Here is a 23,200-nt window from a genome sequence, read left to right as displayed (position 1 = left end):
TGTCCTAATTGTAAAAATAAAGGAAAGGGGAGAAAGATCCACAGATAAGTTAAGGACTACACTATCTTCTATGGAAGCAAAGCCTTAGAACCATGAGCATTGTAGAAAAATAACCAGATGTAGAAGAAAAAGTCAAACTTTCAGGGGGAAAAAAACAAAAGCATCTTGAAAGAATAGTGAAAAAGTGATCTGTCCTAGGTGACTCATCTTAATAAAAATAATAAACAACAAGTTTTCAAGTACCTTATTTGAAGAAGTGAATTTCCTTAAATAAAATAGGCAGCTCAGCAAAGATCTGAGAAATCTTAACACTTTTACTACTCAAAGATTTTCTCTCACATTGTTAAAGACAAACTGATATTATTCCTTAATTATATTTGAGGGAAAAGCTGTTTTATTTTTAATTTGCCCAGAATGTGTACGTAAAAATGAAAGCCAAGTGGTAATTCTAGGCAGTGAATTGCACAGAACAATTCTCACTTGGTATTCATCCTAGGTCTTAAATAAATGTAGCCTGCCAAATGTAGCCCACTAGATTATTCTGAACCTCATTATCCAATTTCTTTTTCTAGAACCTTTGTTCCATTTCCTCCTTCCTATCAGGCATTTAGTTCACTGTTCTTAAAACTCTGCCACTGGAGTGAGAAAGAAGGAAAAGGAAAACAAGCACACATTTATTTTTCCACTTGAAGCAGCTCTAAACCATTACTGGATGTAAAAAATCTCTGACAGCCTGCGTGTCTTAAATGCTTTCTGTCTACAGCGATGGGGGAAGGGATCTTTAGTCAACCACTGGAAGGGACAGCATGGCTACAGCAACTTCTCTGTTCTTTCTAGACTTTTTAGCAAGAATGTCATTAACTGTGCCTATTTGTTATGGACTTTCCAGATTGCAGGGAAGAAGGGGGTGGGAGAAAAGGAAAACGGAGAAGAGAGACACTTCAAGGTTGCTGCACATCACAACCTAATATTCAGACCAACCCCAAACCATCTTGAAGGGTCATAGGTTGGCCCAAGGGATGGAGAACCTGCATAGCCAGAAATATTTCTACTAAAGACACCTAGCTAGCTAAGAACCTAACTAGATTAAAAAGAAGAAGAAGAAGAAGAAGAAGATATAAGGAAGACAAGGAAATAATAAATCATGAAATATAAATGCTACAAAGGGAGATTTAATTATGTCCTTTTAATCAATTTTTCTCATTAACATATAGGGTTAGAACACTATCCACCTCACACTGTTTTCCCCTCTGCACTGGCTGGTTTATAGTGAATGTATTTATTCCAGTTACCTGGAAAAGTAACCAGTGTGTTTTCTATGATAACAATCAATTTTTGCCTTTAAACTTCTTATTTTTTATACAAAATTATAACTAACCATTATAACTAATAAAAAACACAAAGCCATATAAATAAACGTTAATCTTCCTCAGCCCCTTTCTCCACCATTATATGTTTGTGCATAGTCCTTGCAAACTTTGTCCAAACCTGTACAATCTTACGTACGAGTATGTGTGTAAATATGTATGTGTTCACGGGTATACCTTTGTCATTTGACTGAACAAAGAAACTGAGATATTTTATAAGCTACAGTGCAATTTCACTTTCCTCACTCAGCAATAATCATCGCCATCAATCGAAATAATACTTCTTAAAAAGGTATATAATGTATCTGAAAATATGAATGTATTACAATTTATTCAACTATTTTCCCACTGACTAGCATTCATATTATTTTATTTGTCTTAGGCTTTTGTCATTACAAAAAAAATACTGCATCACAAGAACACACATAGGCACATATATGTGTAAACAGCCATCATTAGTCTTTATATTTGTACTTTTTTTTGCTATGGGACAGTCTCATAAACAGGACTTTCAAAAGACCGGCAACAATCTTTCATAATCCTACCAGCAATATATAAATACATGGGAAACAGTTACAGAACATGCTACATAGCTAAAGCATTTCATAAAGCAGAGCCCATATACTTTCAGGTATCGTTAGTCTAAGGTGATTTTTAATTTTGTGATACGTTTACATTGATAGATTTATAAGGCTGTGATTATAAGGCAGCTGTATAGGAATCACTGTTAAGAATACAGTCTATATTGCGGTTGAGTTTAATTTACCTTTTTTTGACACTTCTGCCCCATTAAGTTCTTTTTGTGCTTCTTCAATTTTGTCTAAGAAAAACAAAGAAATTTTACAAATCATCATACACAAATAAGAATACAGAAAAACAAACATACTACTAATACATGGTGACTGATACATAGTAATAAATATTTATTGAATGAATTATTTGTGAAATAAATATGTGTAAACTGTCAAAAAAATGACAGATTTATTTCCTCATTTTAAAATTGAATTTCTTCTTTCAATCATGTCTTGGTCACAAGGACCACTTCCACTTAATTAATGTTTCCATAATGCAAATAATGAGCACATTTCAGAACTGAACTATCGTTAAAAAATGTCTAGGTGCCTAAAACTACCTAAAAATAAAACTTTCCTTATGAAGACATACAAATGCCCAACAAGGATTTTATTAGAGAGATATAACAAACGCCCACTAGCTTAGAAACAAGTCTAATCCAAGTTCACAGACGGCCTGAGACCTATGCCAAACATGGAAGAACCAGGAAATAAATGAAATGAGGAGCCGAAGAGGAGCTTCAATTAATACCCACCCATCTTGCCAAGCCCTGGTAACAGGATGGTCATTTACGAAGTGTGAGGGTAGCGAACTGCATTAAAGAGATCCTATGTTCAAAGTAATGACCACAGAACTGTTACACAGGAACCAGTTTTGAAGGAGCAGGTGTAACCCAGAAGTGATACCTAACAAGGCCCTGGGAGGCTGCCCCAGGAGCGGATAGGAGAGGGAGCCAAGTGGGGGCCCTGAGCTGACAGCTCTTAGATCTGAGGCTCTGAGCACCACTGGATCGTGTAAAAAAAGCACGTGTTCTACCTTGGCTAACAATTAATTTAAATTTTGTAAGAATGCACTTATTTGATGATCATGACAATAACCCGTTCCAAGTTTAATACAGGGGTCTAAGTGCTTGTGATAACGGCAGAAGCTACAAAATTCCCAGGGAACTATTTTGTATGGAAATGAATACACAACCAATAATTATGTAATGTTATAGTTAGTCCATGGAAGTACCATTTAAAAGCTTTCAAAATATTGGTACTTCAGGCATTTATGCCTTCGGGGATCCACCTCCAGTCCCTAAAATGGTTTCCAAAGCCACCCCTACACCACCACTGGCCACTGATGAACCTCAGAAATGCATCTTTTCCAAACAAATAAAAGACTCAGATCCCACCACAGGCCCTCGAAACCCTGGTCCGCCTGCTGCTTCTCTCGTCAACCTTGCCGGGAAAGCCAGAAACTCAGAGAACCTCCAATTTACTGACCAAACTTCTTTTAATTGCATATTGATCCACGTAGCCTACAAAATAAAGGCAGAGTGGGAGGAGCAGAATAAAGGAGACAAGCTAGTCTGAGATATTAGACACTATCAGCGTTGGTCAAAAACAACTTAAGTTTTTATCCTGACAAATACATCCCCACAGCAATGTCCTATTTCTTTGCTAATTCTCAGATCCAGAATGAGACATATGAGGAGTAGAGATAACCCATAGAAATAATAAAATTTTTCTTATTTATAAATTTTAATCACTTCTCATGAAATGACAAGTGAAACTGGAAACTGTCCTAAAAAAAACAAACCCAAAAAACAAACAAAAAAACCTCTTATTAAATGCACAAAGTGGATCCTGCCTCAGCAGTAATTTTACTTCAAAGAGAAAAATACCAAATGCAAGGATGAAATCTACGTTAACATAACTAACAAAAGGGCAAGGGCCACTTTTTTTAAAAAATAAAATATACTAACTATACTGTAGACCTTCAAAAATATAAAGAAACAAATCATATAATTTAAATATACAGCTCTCGAGACACATAAAAAGGAAAAAACACTGTTAGTTCTATGCCAGCAATTCACCCAAACTCAAGAACCATAAATAATATGTATGTATATATTCTATATATTCACAGTAGTAATCACTGTGTTTAAGAGTTTATGCACGCATAATTTGGCATTATATAATAAAACAACTGTTTATTAATAGAATCAATTGTGGCTCAAAGCAACAAAAACCCATGACCTAACACATATTTAAAGAACAGTTGCTATTCAGTATATGGAGGTTTGGCTACCTTCTGTTTGCACGTTAACCAAACAAATTCTTAGAAAAATGATCTCAATTTACATGTGATCACAAAACACTACTCTTTGTTCTTAAATTTTCAATTAAGTTGGCTTTTTCTCTGCATAATAACAGTGCATAAATCAGCAGATGTAGGACATCTATGTTAGGGATAAGCATCTACTTAAATGCTTTTACCTAAGGCTCCAGTTCAATAGGTAAATATAATTTTCATGTAGAGGGCTTCTAAGAGCCAATTTTCAAAGCTTCTGCTTCAATTTTTAGAAAAAAAAAGTCCTGTTTATATTTAACCTATGCTCTATGATTCTCCTGGTAAAACAGGGTGTTTTTAGAGACACTCCAAAATCACAGAGAAAGTGGTCATACATTGTATGTACTTAATTGGTTCAGACAAGGCAATTTCCTGTATTTAAAGCAATATTTATCATTTTTTTCACTATGACTCAGAGCAATAAATATATTTTTACATTCCAACCAATTACACATGTGTACTATTATGTGTATACGTAATTCAGAAACAAATTTACCCACACTCCATCCTCTATCTTTTCCTATTAAAAATGAAAAATGCGGCCTTGCCCAACCAGCTACATCGATTTTACGACCCACTGCTGGATTCTGAACCAGATATAAGCAGCAGCTCCCTACACATCTTTTTTACCTTTTACTTTTTTACCCTTTTCCCTTTAGCAAGGCTAACACTTCCCAGCAATAACACAGGATCTCATTATTATAAGCCTTGCCTTGGGGGGCTGGGGCCATTGTTCAGAACAGGATCTCAGATTCGGAGCCATCTCTGTCACCCCCTCCGCAGTGTCACTGTTATCCGAGGTAACAATCTCAGAGAACTACACATTCAGAAATAAACTATAGTTTCTCTGTTGCTGTTGTTTAAATACAAAAATAGATATGCCCACACCATGTTGGTAAATCTAAAGTCAGTAATGCATTCTTATGTAATGAGTTCCTACTGTATTTCAGATGGAATTCTAATTAATTCAATTTTTACTAAATGTACTTGGAGAACCTATCACCTGGAAAAGGCAACATGAATGGATCCATAATCTTTTTTAAGATCCAGCGGGGCCTGTGGCTGAAAGAGTAACAGGCCAGAAGGGAGAGGGTACTTACTAATTGTGTAAGTCATACTTTGGGTCTGCAACTATTAAAAATTTACAACTTTTTATAGATTTTCTTCTCCAATAAAGCACAGAAACCGTTTGTTAATGTTAAAGGGTATGAACAATCTTGTATAACAGCTTACATATTTAAAAACTTTTGTTTGTAAAAAAAATAAAAACTTTTGTTTGTACAAGAAAATGATGCAAAAATACTGTTTCCATCATCTATAAATCATTTTAAAAAGTCTCTTTCTTTGTGAAATGTAATCTGAAACCACTGAGCAAAAACAAAAACAAAAACCAAGGCCTAGAGCCCTTAAGAAACAACCCTTCTTTTAGGGCTCTGGGAAGAAGACTGAATGATTAAAAACAAATCATTTATAACCATAAAGCACTTTTCAAATACAGGTTCATGGTTAAGTTCCTGCTCTCTGGCCATGTCCACCCTGTGGTGAAGTGTGGGGTTCTCCCTCTGCACCACTCCTCGAGAGCCTCAGGATGCAAGACAGCACAGCTCTGGGCACCAACCCACAGAATCCTTAGGATCTGATTCAACCAAAGCTGTGTTTTTATTGTGCTGAATGTCTACCCTGTGTCAGGTACAAGAGATGGGACTAGAGATGGGACAACAAAACAAAACAGAATGGTTTTCCCGGAGGGGCTCACAGATTATCCTTTCAATGATCACTTGGATATCAGTTTCCAGGTAAACATGAAGTCTGAATTCCACTGTGTGCCTAGCAAGGTCCTCAGCCTCCCTCTCTCCCTACTCCCGCTTTCTTTCCTGCTTCAGCCCCACCTCCTATAGGCTCCATCAGATCCCACCCTGTCCCTTCTCCTGGTGGCATCCTTTCAAGATCTCTCCTCCTCCGGGAAACCGTCTCTTAACACCCTCACTCACAGCCTATCACTGCCTTCTCTGTGCCACCACCAAACCTTGCATGTGGAACCCCGTGTCTCTGTGGCGGCACAGCTCATGATCACTAGTCGTAAGGACACTAAGATGGACCTGCGTGATTGGCTGTTTGGATCAATGCTGACAATAACCTGCCGAGACATGGAAGCATCGGTGCATTCTGAAAAGAGGAGAGGATACCTGAACACAGATTTAAAATTGGCACTGGGTGGTTCCACTTAAAAACCCAGCATGTTATCCTCTTTGACATTACAAATGATTTCAACATGTGGGAAGCCATATGGGTACCCTGAAAACACTTGAATCAACTATTTATTACTCCATTTGATCAATGACAAGTGATTTTGACCTTAATTTTACGAGCTCGTCCTTCTCTCCTGCTTTTTGGATGGGCACCTATAAGCCCTGCTCTAACACCACAGGCTCTCCCTCTCCACTGAGCCCTAACAGCACAAAGCCGAAAGGCTAGGAGTAAAATTTTATGAAGTAGATCCTAATGAACTGTAAAAGGCACCTCTATTTACTGAAAGAGATACCATCTGATTGAAAAAGGATCACCATATGTGACTGTACTATTTTTACTACTAAATAAGCATAACTCCTACGTCCTCTCATTACCCATCAGCACAAGCTCCTTACTCTTACTGTTAGCTGCTTGAGCTATTTCAGTAAGACTAAATATATGACAATGATGTAATGTTAAAAACGCATCCAATACCCATAACCATTTACACGTGCTCTTTTAAATGAAAATTATCCCGGTGTTAACTACTAAATCAGCTAAGTAAGCCTACGTTTATGTGCCACACATCTTTGTACCTCTGGACCTCTGTCTTCCAGGAAGATGACACTGTACAATAATGCTGAAAATGATAATCCAGACTAGAATATTTTAAATTGGAAAATACTATCTGAGGTAAACAGGAAAAAAAAAATCAGAGACTCAACTCTGTGCTAATGAATGTGAAAATTCTGATTAATGAGTAAAAAGTTCCAGAAAGCAAAATTACTCAACCTGATCCAGGAAGAGGAAAACTACACTGGTGTAATAACATGGATGAAATTAAGAAAGTTACCAGAGAATAACACAGAATTACCTTACTTACTTACTTTACTTACTTACTTACTTACTTATTTATTTATTTATTTATTTATAGGAGTCGGGGGAGGTAGGGAGAGGGGGAGAATCCCAATCAGGTTCCATGCTCAGGGTGGAGCCCAATGTGAGGCTCGGGGCTTGATCTCACGACCCTGAGATTGTGACCTGAGCTGAAATCAAGAGTCAGATGCTAAACCTACTGAACCACCCACTTGCCCCTAGAATTACTTTTAAAGGTTCCAGGCGTAGATGGTTTTGTGATCAAATTCTTTCTGATTATGAAGAGTAAAGCATTTCCTAAACTGTTTCAGAGCACAGGATAACACAAAAGCTGTTCTAAGTCATCTTATAAAGCTGATAGGATCCTGTTATCAAAATGTGACCAAATGGGCAGAAAAATCAATACCACAGGCAAGTCCCATGTGTGAATACTGATTTAACAATCTGTGTCAAGAAGTACAGGAGCGCCTGGCTGGCTCAGTCGGTAGAGCATGTGGCTCTTGATCTTGGGGTCATAAGTTCCAAGCCCCACATCGGGCATAGGGATTACTTAAAAAATAAAAATAATAAATTTTTTTTAAAAAGAAGTATATTCAAAGTCTGGAAAGCCACATCCAAGTAGGGTATAAAATAAGTATGCAAAGGTATTTCAATATTAGGAAGCATGTTGTTCTAATTTGTAACAGCAACAGGACAAGGGAGGAGGAAAAAGGAAATTTAAAAAACGTACAGAATGTACTTGATCAAATCACATCTTGTTTTTTTAAAGATTTTATTTATTCATTTATTTGACAGAGAGAGAGAGCACAAGCAGGGGTAGAAGAAGAGGGAGAGGGAAGCAGACTCCCCGCTGAGCAGGGAGCCCGACATGGGGCTCGATCCCAGGACCCCGGGATCATGACCTGAGCTGAAGGGAAACGCTTAACCGACGGAGCCACCCAGGCACCCCTAAATCACATCTGTTGTTAGTGTAAGAATGAAACAAAAAACCAACAAATAAAAAATCCTCAACAATAAATAGAAATAGCATAGACTTCACCATATTAACCAAGTATTATTCTAATGAACACCCTAAAACAAAGAAATTGGCCACTAATCTTGTTATCACTTCCCTGAGGACCTAACCCGGTCCCACCTCTGATCTGTACCCCCAGCATGGTGCTCTCGCCCCCAGAGCAGCATTCATTACCGCCAGGTTTTCTGGGATCATTTCTAAAACATTAATACACAGGGTTCATTCAGATGGGAATATATTAGCTCCCACGTGCTGGTGTAAAGATACACAAAGTTGAGCAATCCCACAGGCAGGAACTTTCAGAGGTAAACTAGCAATTCTTGCACATGCTGTAAGGATGTGACCCTAGCCACAGGGGGCTTGGCGGAATGCAGAACGGGGAGAGGTGGCTGTCCCGGCCACAGAAGAGTCCTGAAACACGTCCATGGAAGAGGCACAAGGGCTGAACACAAACAGAAGATGAGTGATCCCACCACAGAGAGAAGCTGAGGGCATTCAGGTAGGGAAGCAGGAGGAGGTGGGAAGGGCAGAGAAGAAAACCAAACAGTGCTGTCAGGAGCTCAGAGCAGTTTGGAAACAAACATGGAGAGAGCAGGTCTAAGGATATGTTATTTGGAAACTACCTTCCTACATACCTAGCAGTTAAAACCATACCACGGAATTGATGGAAGCAAAAACATAACTGGTCTACGAAGTTACTAGGCCACAGGTGTTAAGATCTTTGAAAACTGGCTCATCCTTAATACAGTGATTAAAGTCCTAGAAATCTAGACTGAGACCATACAAGGAATGAGGCAAAGGCCATTCTTCACAGTGCTTTTCATACTAGGGGAAAAAAAAAACTACATCATCTATAGTACCTCACATAAAGTAGGTGTTCAATAAATACCTATTGACTGAATTCTTGAGAAATAAGTAAATTATGGTACCTCCATATGACAGAATATTATAAAACCATTATATTATAGGTTTCTGGAAGGAGGACCTACTGAACCAATACCTACAGAAATGGTGGCCCCAGATTATATAAATGTTAAGAGGTTTGACAAGGGGTTTTAATGGTTGCCTTCCTTCCAGTTAAGAACCACCGGTGGGAATGAGAGGCAGCCCTAGCTGTTAAGGAAGAGGTAGAGTAAAGGAAACCCAAGAAAGAGGCAAAGGGTGGGGGGAAAGGAATGGCTGAAAAAAATGAGGAGACCCAGAAATAATTTTGGTCCCAGAGGTCACGAGAACAGTGTTTCACTGTCAAATCAGGAGATGATGCAGTCAGTAAAGACTGAAAAAGCTTCCACTGGATCGAGCCATTAGGAGGTCCTCGTGATGCCTTGCAAAGTATGTGGTGGCTGGGGGAGGCCAGAGGGCAGAGGGCTGAGACAGCGATGGGACAGGAGGTAGAGAAGAGAACAGAACTGTCTCTCCAAACACTCACTGGAGAAGAAGAGAGGGAACTGGGGAGCCACTGAGAAACACAGGGTCAAGGGAAGGTTGTTCGGTGTGTTTTTCAGAGATGGTATGTCAGGTGAAAAGTCTACTGATGGGAAGGATGAGTTTGAGGGAATGCATATCCAACTGCCTCAATTTTACTGAGATAAGAGGCATGATTGTCTACAAAGAAAAAGGAGCATAGTGTTTCTGTAAGGGGTCTTCAAGACTGGCTATGGTGAGACAAAAGTTACTGACGGGAAAGGAAGAGCTGATCTATTTTAAGTACAAATAAAAGCACTGATGAACAGCGACTAGGGAGATCTGTGAAGTGGAAATCCATGGATATTGGATGGCTCCAATGTGCACAGCAGTGCTATTTATCCTAACAAAGTCTGGCAAGATGGATGAAGAAATGGAGAAGGAATGCCAAATTTGGACTTTTCCAGGGGGAAGGATAAAGAGTTTGGTGAGATGAAAGTCCTGGAGGATGGGTCATCTGATCGGGCAAATACATAAGACGGGCAGTGGTTCAGTGGGCAGTGGCTAGCAAGGAACTGGGAAAGGAGAAGACAGAAGAACACAGGGGCAGAGAACAGGAGCTGAGAGTCCGAGGCCAGCAAATCTGGCTGGAGGTCATGATCGATCTCCGATAAGAGGTTCACGGGTTTGAAAAAGATCCAGAGTAGGGCAGAGATAAAGGTTAACTGGGCACGAACAATCTGTTAATCTAATATGGTAATGAGTCAAGGAAAGGCAAAGATTAGGAACAAAAATATACCACAAGAAAACTCCCAACTGTGAAATGCTTAGCCTTGTTATACTTTTACGTATTCATAAAGGTATACCTTCATAGACTTTGCAAAATTGTTCATTTGCCCTTCTCAGAAAACATGTTTCCATTGTGACACTGAGAAAAAGAGAGTTCAGAGAGAAAAGTAAAAGCTCCATCACACTTTTAAAAAATATGGATCAACTAAATGCCATGTTTCTTCTGTAAGAAAATCATCTTGATATCAAAGCTGACCATGGAAATAAAAATGTATACACACAGTGAGTATGTTACTACTGAACCATCTAAGGCTTTTAAATTATTTTTTGCCTCTTAATAACATGTCATCTGGTTTCACTTTGCAGAGAGTTCCTTAGTCTCTGTCAGCAGAGCTGGGAACTAACCATGTTAGGCCACTGTGTGCAAAATACTTTTAATAGTGGGGTAATTATACCCTTTTACCCCTAGAGGGGGCTGGGAAGGCCACTGGTTTTCACAGTTGAGCACACATTTCCTAAGAAGTAAAAAGCAAAGCAAACTCCCAAAGTCTCCTTCCTGAAGCTCACACAGTTTCAGAACCCACGAGAAGTCTGGCCAAGGAGGTTAAGTTTGATCAAAAGCTCCTTCTTCAGATGGCTGCCAAAGCAATGTGACCAAGGTGGAGTCCCTTAAGTGCCAGCCTTCTAGCTCCTGGCTTACGCTCTTTTATAAGTCGCGGAAAACACCCGAACTCTAGCTGTTGCTCATTTATTACGGGAGTCATTGAAAAAATGAAGGGGGGGAATCGGAGGGGGAGACGAACCATGAGAGATGGACTCTGAAAAACAAACTGAGGGTTCTAGAGGGGGTGGGGTGGGGGACGGGTTAGCCTGGTGATGGGTATTAAGGACGGCACGTACTGAATGGAGCACTGGGTATTATACGCAAACAAGGAATCATGGATCACTACATCAAAAACTAATGATGTACTGTATGGTGATTAACATAACATAATAAAACAAAATTAAAAAAAAAAAAACCTGGGTAGGAAGACTGCAGCCCCTATCAATCAAATCATCACTAAAAGCTTCCCAGGTGATTCTAATATGCAGCCAAATCCGAAAATCAATGTTCTCTAAGTTACAGTTATTATCGGGTCAAGATTCAAAATTGTGTAAAATCCAAGGAGAGTTGGGAAGAAAAAGTCTTATCAGCTGGCTCCTCAGAGCCACTTTTTATCAGATAACAGGGCCGGGCCAGCAACATCACCTGCCTTCCCTGGTTGACACCAGGGAAGATGAGGAAGGGAAAGCTCCAGGCATGCTTCATGGGTAAGGATGTCCAATTCAAGGACACTGCTAACATGCAAAGTCAAAGTAGACGTTCTTAATAAGCATATCACAGACAGATCGACTATTTATTACCAACATGAGCCCTAAACTAGAAGATAAATTTCCAAGCTGAAAAACGTATGTTTGAAAATACAAAAACTATTTAAACATAAGCTCCCGTGTAAAGATGCTAAAAACTGACATGGATCAAGACGGTTTTCTAATAATCACATTAAAATATGTGGCCCGTTTTGGTTCAGATATTATTATTAGAGTATGATAACACTGGTCTCCTCATCCCACTTGATGATTTCTGATGCCCTGAATGGGAGCAGGTAGTCATGGTAACTATGATGGGGAGGCACAGGATTAGGAAGACAGAGCGTTCTTACCCTGAGAGGCTAAATGCCAGGTTCCACTGAACTTGAGTCACTAACCCAGTAATGGATTCACACACATATACATACACGCGTGCACCCCCATGCATACAGACACACACACACACACCGAATTCAGGGGTAAGCCTGTAAATGTAGAGATGGTTGAGAGAGAACCAAGAGGTGAGGCTCTCAAAGTCCAAAGAGAATTCTTCTGGCTTTTCAGGCTGTTTCATCTCAATAACACATACAGTTCTCCCTATAATTTTTTAAAGGCCTTTTATTAAAAAAAAAAAAAAAAAAAGACAGAAAGAAAGAAAAAATGAAGGACTTAGGTGCACGGTGTTGCCATGATCTAGGGCACAGAAACGAAGTGCGGCAAGCTGTACCTGAGGGAAGGCAGGCTGCCCACCTTCTGTATGCCTGAGGGCTCTTCTTGGGAGGCCTCCTTAACCCTCACTGGAAGCCCACTCACCACTCTTTTCCTTATCAGGAACAGTTAATGCTCACAGTATGCCCGCAACGGTGGTAACTCTACTATGAGCTGGGGTAAATAATAGTTTGATGTTTCAGATTTCTGGTTCCACTGGTTCCAATTACTGCAGATACAAATCAATCGATATTCTCTAAGTGAGGAAAATGGGGTGTGAGGGGGGGCAGATGAAGACTAGAAATGTGAGGGAAGAAGGAAAACAGTATTAGAAATAACTGCCCAAACCCCCTTTGGGTATTAGAAGAGTATTTAGAGACTCACAAGACTGAACAGAAAGTACAACTACATTTCTTCTAGAATTCTAAATGGATGTCAGGCCGGCGTAAGAATACTTGGATATTTCGGTTTTCGACTATATACCTGGCAAAGAGCTATGACATGTGGTCTTCCCCTACCTGCCACTGGATTTCTCACCACTGTACCGGCCCCTTCTGCCCATGGAGGCCCCACCACTTGCAAGTCTGGAGGTTATGGTTGCAGTGGTTTGAGCCCTGGCCTAGTTGTTGATACCCAGCACCCTTTCAGCAAGATTCAACTCTGGAAAGACAAACTCCAAGGCAGTACGCCATACCGAAGAGACTCTGAAAAGGCTTCTCTCTGTATGACATTAAGCAGTAACTGCATTCTAATGAAAAAAGAAACAAGAATTTTTTTTCGCCTGTATGCTTACCACAAATTGAGCAGACACAACACACTCATTATCTAATGCACAGGTATGGCCACCTCTCATGGTTGTATTTAAAGTAATTTTATCTGATTTTGTCTTTTGTTTTCTTGTGAAAAGGAGAGACAGAGCAATTAACATGTGAATATTTTGCCTGAAACACATTATTCATTCAAGAAATGTTGACACTGGGGCGCCTGGGTGGGTCAGTTAAGCAACTTTTTGGCTCAGGTTGGGATCTCAGGGTCTTGGCATTGAGCCCCGTGTCAGGCTCCCTGCTAGCGGAGAGTCTGATTCTCCCTCTCCCTCTTCCCCTGCTTGTGCTTGCTCTCATGCTATCTCTCTCATGCTCTCTCAAATAAACAAAATCTTTAGAAAATAAATAAGAAAATAAAGCTTCCATATTCCAAAGTTTAAAAAAACAAAAGAAGCCAATGTTTTTTTAAAAACTACAAGATTACCAAAGTATTATTAATGTATTGTCACAGCATTATAGTTCAAATAATAATCATAAGCAAGAAATGATATATAACAATGTTAAGTAAGTGAAGCAAAGTATCTACAGGCCCAGCACAGAGTAGGCATTCAATAAAGATCACTGGCCCCAGAAATAATCAGAGCCAAGAGGAAATTAAGTAATTTCTGAACTACCACTAGGAGTCAGGTTTGTACACATCAAAGCTGAAAAAGATATCAAAAAGAAAAGAAAATGATTTCTAGAGCTTTGCTATCCGGTGTTCTTAATTCCTTCGGGTGTGGCAGGGGGAAGATAAGAATTTATCTTATCTGATGATAAGAGATGATAAGATGAGAAAACTTTCCAAAATTAGACAAAAAAACCAAACCCAAAGAGTAAAACAATGTATATAGTATATTTCCATTTGTGTCAGAATATAAAAACAAATGTGTGCATGTGTGTGCTTTTTGTATGTGCTGCTGGTGTTTACAGCCACCCCTGAGGAAAGGGGTCCACATAAGAAAGACACATACTTCATTGTATCCTTTAATGTCTTTTCTGTTTGAATCAGTTAATAGTGTGAGATTTACTTATGTTTTGAAATTTAAACAAGAATCTATGGTACAAGAATACAACAATATTTCAACTACACAAATTAACCACTGTTAGCATACTGGCACATCAGATTCCAGGTTATTTTACACACACACACACACACACACACTCTTTTTAAAATGAAATGACATAAGAACTATATAGACACACTGTCTTTTTAAATTGGAGTAGCTTCCTCCTACTCCAATATTGATCTATCACTTTTTCAATGTTTTTCAAAAAAAAAAAAGCTAGTTACTTAAAAAAATAAAACTTCAAAAAGTTTCTATTAAAAAAATCCTTATGACCACTGTGTACCCTCTCCTAGACAGTAACACACACACACACTTTTGCAGGGACCACAGAGACCCTAAACCCAGGTTAAGAACTTCTGACACAGACCTAATCTACACTATTACTATTCTCTTGCATTTTTTTAAAAAAATTTTTTTAATGTTTTATTTATTTATTCATGAGAGTCAGAGGCAGAGGGAGAAGCAGGCTTCCCGCGGAGCAGGGAGCCTGATGCAGGACTCTATCCCAGGACCCTGGGATCATGACCTGAGCCGAAGGCAGACGCTCAACCATCTGAGCCACCCAGGCGCCCCTATTCTTTTGCATTCTAAGTGAACATTCAAAGGTATATTTTCACAGTGATAAAAACAGGTTTTCATTTTTTTATTGTTAAATTTCTCCCCAAATAATTTAACAATGCAGCCCTTACTAGTACAAACTATTCTTTTTTTTTAAAGATTTTATTTATTTATTTGAGAGAGAGAATGAGAGAGAGAGAGAGCACATGAGAGGGGGGAGGGTCAGAGGGAGAAGCAGACTCCCCACTGAGCAGGAAGCCCGATGCGGGACTCGATCCTGGGACTCCAGGATCATGACCTGAGCCGAAGGCAGTCACCCAACCAACTGAGCCACCCAGGCGCCCCTAGTACAAACTATTCCTATGTAGCCATATGAAAAAAAGGGGGGAAAAACAGGTAATTGTAATAAATAATCTGTTCTTTCTCTTAGTTTACCAGTCCCATTATATCTAATTACTCTTTACAGAGCAGAGGAGAGTAGATACCAAAGGAAAAAAAAAATCACTGATCACTGTTCTCAGTACATCAGGCCTTATGCTTGGCACAGTACATTTCATATCATCCTTAGAACCTACCCTGTGCAAAGCTTTGATCTAGCTTCAGTGTCTTCCCTTTGGAGCCCAGGCTCTAGTGGAAATGAAAATACGTTAATCAAGTAAGATATATCAATGTACTCTTTGAGGAAGACGCGGTCGCAGCTGTAGCGGTGCTTTGCACGCCCCGCTCCTGCTCCTGACTCACCGCTGTTCGCTCTCACTGAGGAACAAGTCGGTCAGGAAGCCGCGCCGCAGCCATGGCTTTTAAAGACACCGGGAAGACACCCGTGGAACCGGAGGTGGCGATTCACCGAATTAGAATTACTCTCACCAGCCGCAACGTAAAATCTTTGGAAGAGGTATGTGCTGACTTGATCAGAGGCGCAAAGGAAAAGAATCTCAAAGTGAAAGGACCGGTTTGGATGCCTACCAAGACTCTGAGAATCACTACAAGAAAAACTCCTTGTGGTGAAGGTTCTAAGACCTGGGATCGTTTTCAGATGAGGATCCACAAGCGACTCATTGATCTGCACAGTCCTTCTGAGATTGTTAAGCAGATTACTTCCATCAGTATTGAGCCAGGAGTTGAGGTTGAAGTCACCATTGCAGATGCTTAAATCAACCTTTTTAATAAATTGATTATCAGTTGTTAAAAAAAAAACAACAAAGATATATCAATGTATTAGTACCTATAATATATAGTAAAAAATGGTAACCTCACTATAGCAAAAGGAAGAAAGGACATGAAGCAAAACTCTCATAGTACATGCCCAACTTATAATCCATTTAACTTTTGCTTCCAACAGTGCGTAGTGGAGAGGAATGCACGGTGAGTTCTTCCCCAGCTCCCCTACAACCACAACCAGCTGCCGGTCAACCTGGGACACCGAATTCATGAACCAAAAGGATCAGAGGACTATCTTATTCCTCCGCTACGCCGACTTGGAAGGCTTCCCAGAGTCTCTTAATTCTTTGAATAATCATCTTACTAATACTATAAAAATCTTCCACTCAAAGCAAGAATTTAATTTCTGGCTTCTGGTAATGTCAGAGTGGCTTAAAGGAGACTAACGCCCCGTCAATACAATGAAAGTATGACGAATTATTAAATAAACAGAAAACAAAAACAATTTTTTGTTTAAAAAAAAACCAAAAAAACAAAAAATAAAAGGAAGGTACTGGAGAGTGACCAAGAACAGACAGAATCTGGATGGGATTTGACCTTGGAAGGGTAAGAAGCAAACAAAGTTAAGACCCACTTTTCAATGGCTGTTTCCTGAGGGGCAATCGCCAGTCCGCGAAGAGTATGAATGCAGCAAGCACACAACACCAGTCACACCAGGCTGAGGAGACAGAGGCAGAGTTTGGAACGGCTACAACACCTGGACAGTGAGTGTGGGGGGGGAACCCACAGAGAGCCTCAGACAAAAAAGTCTGGAATCTGTGAACAAGCCCCTCAAATCCCTGGCTGACTCTTGAACTCCTCGTGTGGAGGGTAAGACCTCAAGGAACCTGAAGAAGAGCAACCCAAGGCCAGGCTGAAAAAACCAAGCAAAGTATAACAGCAGCTATCGGCATGAGTACAGGGACACTGAATTTGGAATTCAAGTCCTGTCCTATTAGAAGAGCCAGGTAAACACCTTGTGTTTCCAAGGCCATGCCTTGGAATTAACATCGCATCCTGGACTCAGGGCAAATCAAAGAGACCTACTCTGAAAAGCCTCCACAAGTTTCAGAAAATCTGATAGTATCCTAACTATCTGCTAGTACAAAACAATTTTCAGATCAAGATGACAGAATCCAGACCTCTAAAACGTTATCAACCACACTGTTCTCTATATGACAAAACATTATGAGGAAGGTGAATTGTGAAACTGCTAAAGACAGAGAAGTCAGGAAAAAGAATTAGACCTACAGATAACAAAGATGCTGTAATGAGCAGACAAAAAATTTAAATTAACAAAAAAATGACAAAAAAGAGATGAATCTTGTAAAGGATAAATAGAATTTCAGAACATATATATAAAAACTCTAAAAACTGGAAATAATACCAAGAAAAATGCAGTATCTGAAAAAAAATTCACTGGATGGTATTAAGAGCAGATGAAACACTACAGCAGAAAAAAATAGTGAACTTGAAGACAAATCAAAAGAAATTTTCTAAACTGAAGCAGAGAGGGAAAAAACTGAAAAATAACATAGTTTTAACACCCCATGGAACAGTATCAAATAATCTAACATATATGTAACTAATGTCCCAGAGGGAGAGGAAAGAAAACTGGGAAGAAATAATAGCTGAATTGTTCCTAAATTTGACTAAAACATCAACCTACAGACCCAAGAAGTTCAGTGAGCCCCAAGGAGGACCCCAAAGAGAACAACACATTGGCATGTCCTAGTGCAACTGCAGAATATGGGGGAGGAGTGGCAACAGATTTTTAAAGTGCTACAGAGATGGGGCGCTTGGATGACTCGGTCAGTTAAGCACCCATCTCCTGATTTCAGCTCAGGTTGTGATCTCAGGGTCGGGAGATCAAGCCCCTCATCTGGCTCGCACTGGGTGTGGAGCCTGCCTGGGATCCTCTCTCTCCCTCTGCCCCCCACCCCCCTACCCCCGCTGTCTCTCTGTCTCTCTCAACCAAATAAATAAATAGTAAAGTGCTGAAGAGAAAAAAACTGTCATATTAGAATCTACGTTTGGCAAAATTATCCTTCAAAAATGAAAGCAAATGAAGATATTTTCAGATAAACAAAAGTTGAGAAAATTTGTTACTAATATAAGCAATGCTAAAAGTGGTGATTTAAGCTGCAGGGAAATGATAACAGATAAAAATATGTCTCTAGAGTAGAGGCCAGCAAACTGGTTCCTAAGTCAAATGTAGACCACAACCAGTTTTTGTAAGGCCTGTGCACTATTTTAAATGTTAACAACAACAAAAAAAAAGTGGAGGGAGGACAAGAATAATATGTAATGGAGAAATATATGAGGCTACAAAGCCTAAAATATTTATTATCTGGTCCTTGTCCAAAAAAATCTGCAAACCCCTGATTTATAACAAAGCAGACAGAGGGAGGAAGGAAGAGAGAAGGACAAATAAAAAGACTGTATTTCTCTTTTCTTCAATTAAGACAAACTGACGATTAAAGCAAAAAATAAAACACTATATTATAAGGTTTCTAATATACACAGGAGTAAAATATATGACAAAAACATTTACTCATCTCAAAATGCCCCCAGGCCCAAGGTCATCCCTAAGTAATGAACTCGTACAAATCTGAATCTTAATACCTTTAAGATATTTCATATTATAACCAACATCTTAGACACTAGATTGAAATGATTATTTTTTTAAAAACACAAAACTGAAATAGATGGTTTGTTCCCAACCTATTTTCTGGTACACATTTCAAACAGCGAGCACATTATCAGCTATGGCGATCTTTTGAAAAACTGAGAGCATCCTCTCTTTTTAAATAAATAACGAATTATTTCATTCTATTAAGTACTGGCAGAATGTGAGCTCAAATAACTCTAGGGGAAGTGAAAAAACTTGTGGGAGGGAAAAGCATGAAGAAAGTAGGAATAAGTACTCAGCATGTGGGGCACCGTGAGTAGGTGTGGCATGGCAGAGAGTAAATATGCAGGGTGAAAGGAGAATGTGATGAAAAGAACATATCAAGAAAGTAATCAGAGAGTCTCAAGTGACATGGAAGGTTCAGGTTTGCTGGCTGGGTGAGCCACACCACACATCATAGAGGCAAATGACCTGCTTTCACCCACATCTGTCCACACCTAGCCATGTACACAGATGGCAGAGCAATCATTCTCCTCGCATTTAGGAATCCAGTGATCAATGACCAAATGAACAAATGAATAAATTACCAAAAATGGTTTATTTGGGATGGGAAGTCCATTTGTAGCCATGATAATGAGTTTGGAACATGAGTCCGAGGGGATAAGGGCATATTCCAGAAGAGATACTTGAAGGGAAGCTAAACAGAACTCTACTGACTGGTCAAGGCTGGACATACAGACTTGGAATTAAAAGTCTAGACTTCATGTTTGTTTTAAAGGATTCTGGTTTGTGTTTTTAGCATGTTTAGTCACTAGAGAACACTGAAAGTACTTTGCTCTCATACTATTTCAAATGCATATTCTGTAAATAATACTATTATAAGAATATTTTAAAAATCAGCAATAAGCGGACATAGACATTGACCGAAAGGGTGGGAATCAATGGCAACCTAAAATTCTGCAGGAGGTTTGGGTGGAGCCAAATTTTATCAGTAGTCAGCTCACTAGTAGATGTTTTCCTACTAGTATGGCTTTTGCTTTCAATTTCAGTTTATAATTCTAGGGATTTGGGCAATGACTTGTTGGAATATGAGAATCCTAAATTTAAAAAACATCAGAGGTTCAGACCAGCATACATTATATAATTCAGTTTTTTAAAAATGATGTTGTCATGTCTGCATAAACATTTCTGAAAAAGTGACAAAGAAATTACTATGACTGGGTGCCTCTTAGTATGAGGATAAAGAACAGCGGCAGGAGAAGGGAGAAAAGACAATTTTTTTAAATAGTACATGCTTTTGTACTAGTTGATCTTTAAAAAAAACTAAGTGTATGCATTATTCATATTGAGGACGTATTACTCATTTACTTATCTAGGCATGTATAAAGATATATGTACGTACATGTGTGTAAGTGTGAGTAGCCAAATCAAAACCAGAACTTGAATGCCTCAATTCTCTAACACTATATAAGTACTTACTTACATGCTTAAAAAATTCATATATTGTGTGTATTACATTTATACACATATTAAATATAAACGCATGCGCTCAGATTTTGTTTCAGTATTCTCACTTAAACTTTCTATTATTCCATGTTGTCAAAGTCACTGATGCCAGTCTCCTCCCTGCAAACTGAGGATACATTAACATTTACTGAATGGCAGTAATACCGTTCTAAGTACTGCAACACACTATTCTTTACACTTCCCTTTAACTTATTCAATTCAACACGTTAGGCAAAATACTCAGAGGTCAGATAACAAGTCTGTTTTTCACCTCAAAATAGTCCAATTTGCATCCTTGCCAAAGGGTAATTCCCTCATCAGCAAGAATCAGAGGGTAAAAGGATATGAAAAATTATAAGTAGGTGGTAGAGGGGAGAGAAATAAAGTGAAACAGACAAAGTTTTAACAATTTTAGTCATCAACTACAGATAGAATCTTTAAGGGGGTAATTAGAGTCAAAATAAACCAAAATACCCTAACATTTTGTAATTTATGAAGACCAAGTTAGGGGCCACTATGAATTCCTGCAATCCCTAACACCCTCCACTGTCCTACCAGAGCAGTGGGCTCATTGTAGGCTTGCTTGAAGTCGGCTTCCTCACTAGCCCAGTGGCCCACGAGGGCAGAGACCAGGTAGATGCTGATCAGCCCTGAGTCCCAAGCACAGTGCTGGACACACAGCAGGTCAACTGCCTAATCATCTGGACCCTGGCATCAGACAAATACCGTAAATCCTAACCATTCTGTACTGTATAAAGCTACTTGCAAGTGGGGAAGAATTAAAAATTTGATAACCACAAGTAAAGTAATCTTTCAAAATTTCCAAACTTTGGATTAGCTACATCTTCTAAACAATCCTTACCATCTTCTTCTGTGCTATAAGTGAATAAATGGTCTAGACTAGTAGGTAACTCCATTCAAGAAGTCATTTGACAAAAGCTCCCAATTTTGCATAATGTCACAGATACAAGAGATGAAGTGTACAAAATACAATTATTTCCAGTTACTAATATTCTATGCCATAATTTTTAATGTGAAAGGTATTAACTTCTGAGTGATTTAGGTCATTACAAATATAAAATGGTAAGGAAGTGCAAAAATGAACAGGTGGTCGTCTGTGGGATCCACAGAGTGAACGGCCAATCATGAACTTGAGTTAGCTTTACTGGCCGACACACTCAGAGAGACATTCCCTAAATTGATTTTGAAATGAATAACACAAAATACATCATCAAATCCACTGGTTACATTAAATTATATTTTAGGAAAATAAACTCAAATGATTGAGGCTATTGGCCTGAATGGTCAAACAACAGTTCATACAGTTTGTGTATGTAGATGTGTATAATGGATGATGTGCGTGTGTTTGTGCTACATATATGATGTTATACATATTACTTTATTTGAAATATACCCACATGCCATTACATGCATACATGCCTATGTCCTCTAGTAGTCTTCACTGTTATTGAATAATAACATCTCATATAAGATAATGAGAGCATTGGATCCTTTGCATGTTGAAGTGGTTCTGAATCAGTATTTATTTATTTTTATTTTTTTAAGATTTTTATTTATTTGAGAGAGAGAGAAAGAGAGCGAGCACGAGCAGGGGGTGGGACAGAGGGAGAAGCAGACTCCCTGTTAAGCTGGGAGCCAGACATGGGGCTCGATTCCAGGACCCTGAGATCATAACCTGAGCCAAAGGCAGATGCTTAACCGACTGAGCCACCCATGTACCCCCTGAATCAGTATTTATGATAAATCTTACAATGTATAAAATTCAAATCCAAATCTTTATAATGCAATCACACACACACACACACACACACACACACACACACACAACTCATAGACTTTAAGCAATCAGCACAACTGAAACAATGAACAAATGTCATTTTTTTTCACAAAGGAAGTACTTGGCTAACTCCCACACTTGCAAGGACTCTGGCCAAAAATAACAGTAATTAGACTTGTAACTTCATATGTATGGATCTAATCTAGTCAAGCCAAAAATAGCTTTTTAGTCATTTATCAAGTATTGTCATTTGCTTTAGAGGCTACTGTATTATACAGACCCAGTTAGGCAAATCATGGTGAAAACATGCTAAAATATCGCTAAACTTAAGAAAATGTATAGCTCTTTTCAGTTATAATACTGTAGCACATGAGAGATCACTACGATGTAATTACTTTGGACAGCTAATAAAGTTAACTTTTAAAAACTCTCTAAAACATATGTTAAATAAACTAGCAAAACAGGATTAACACACACACATTTCTTAAAACCAATGGAGACATCGTAAGTTACCTGTTCCAACCCATCATTAGAATCCTTGCTCCTGAAAACCCTCCCCTTGAATGAGCAACACTGTCTTTAAGGGATGCCCACAACGCACATAGCTTGTCCTTCCCCCACCACTGCTGAGAACTCATGGGTGTTCCTTCGGAGAACCGCCTCCCGGTGCTTCCCTTACACCTGCCTGGAAGCCCTCATCCTCCTTCAGAGATTACTGGGGAAAAAGCTATCAATGACAGCAAAAATATTAAGTGTTCACTAGGGGCTAGACACTGTTCTAAGGACTTTGCGTGCACGAACCCATTCAATCCTCACAGAAAACCCACCCAGGAGGAAGGAACTGCCCTCAACCTCCACTCTACAGAGGAGTGAACTGAGGCCCACAGAAGCTGACTTCATAGAGCTAATGAGGAGAAGTGCCAGGTCTGAATCCGGGCAGACTGCCTTCAGAATGTGCCCTTCTTAACACTATACTTCTATTCTC

The 23,200-nt window shown here is 39.1% G+C and overlaps 2 protein-coding genes across 9 annotated transcripts in view; one reads left to right on the top strand and one right to left on the bottom strand.

The window, feature by feature from the left end:
• HIVEP1 (HIVEP zinc finger 1) overlaps positions 1-23,200 on the bottom strand; it is a 140,724-nt gene that overhangs the window by 64,567 nt on the left and 52,957 nt on the right. For 7 of the 8 annotated variants that reach the window (XM_025890847.2, XM_025890851.2, XM_025890848.2 and 4 more), the window contains one exon: positions 2,134-2,187. The exons of the other annotated variant lie outside the window; for it this stretch is intronic. In XM_025890847.2, the coding sequence (XP_025746632.1) occupies positions 2,134-2,187 (54 nt within the window). The remainder of the gene's footprint in view (positions 1-2,133; positions 2,188-23,200) is intronic. 8 annotated transcript variants of the gene reach the window in all.
• LOC112838112 (small ribosomal subunit protein uS10-like) lies at positions 15,759-16,270 on the top strand. Its single transcript, XM_073877674.1, has one exon. The coding sequence runs from the start codon at positions 15,873-15,875 to the stop codon at positions 16,230-16,232; it is 360 nt and encodes a 119-aa protein (XP_073733775.1). The 5' UTR covers positions 15,759-15,872; the 3' UTR covers positions 16,233-16,270.

Source organism: Callorhinus ursinus, unplaced genomic scaffold, assembly GCF_003265705.2.
Source record: "Callorhinus ursinus isolate GAN/ISIS: 27379988/994484 unplaced genomic scaffold, GSC_fseal_2.0 scaffold26, whole genome shotgun sequence".
NCBI classification, from domain to species: domain Eukaryota; kingdom Metazoa; phylum Chordata; class Mammalia; order Carnivora; family Otariidae; genus Callorhinus; species Callorhinus ursinus.
Note: the sequence above shows the minus strand (reverse complement) of the source record. Positions and strands in the feature narration are given on the sequence as shown.

Coding starts and splice junctions, on each gene's coding strand:
- LOC112838112 (XM_073877674.1), top strand. CDS start 15,873: ATGGCTTTTAAAGACACCGGGAAGACACCCGTGGAACCGGAGGTGGCG.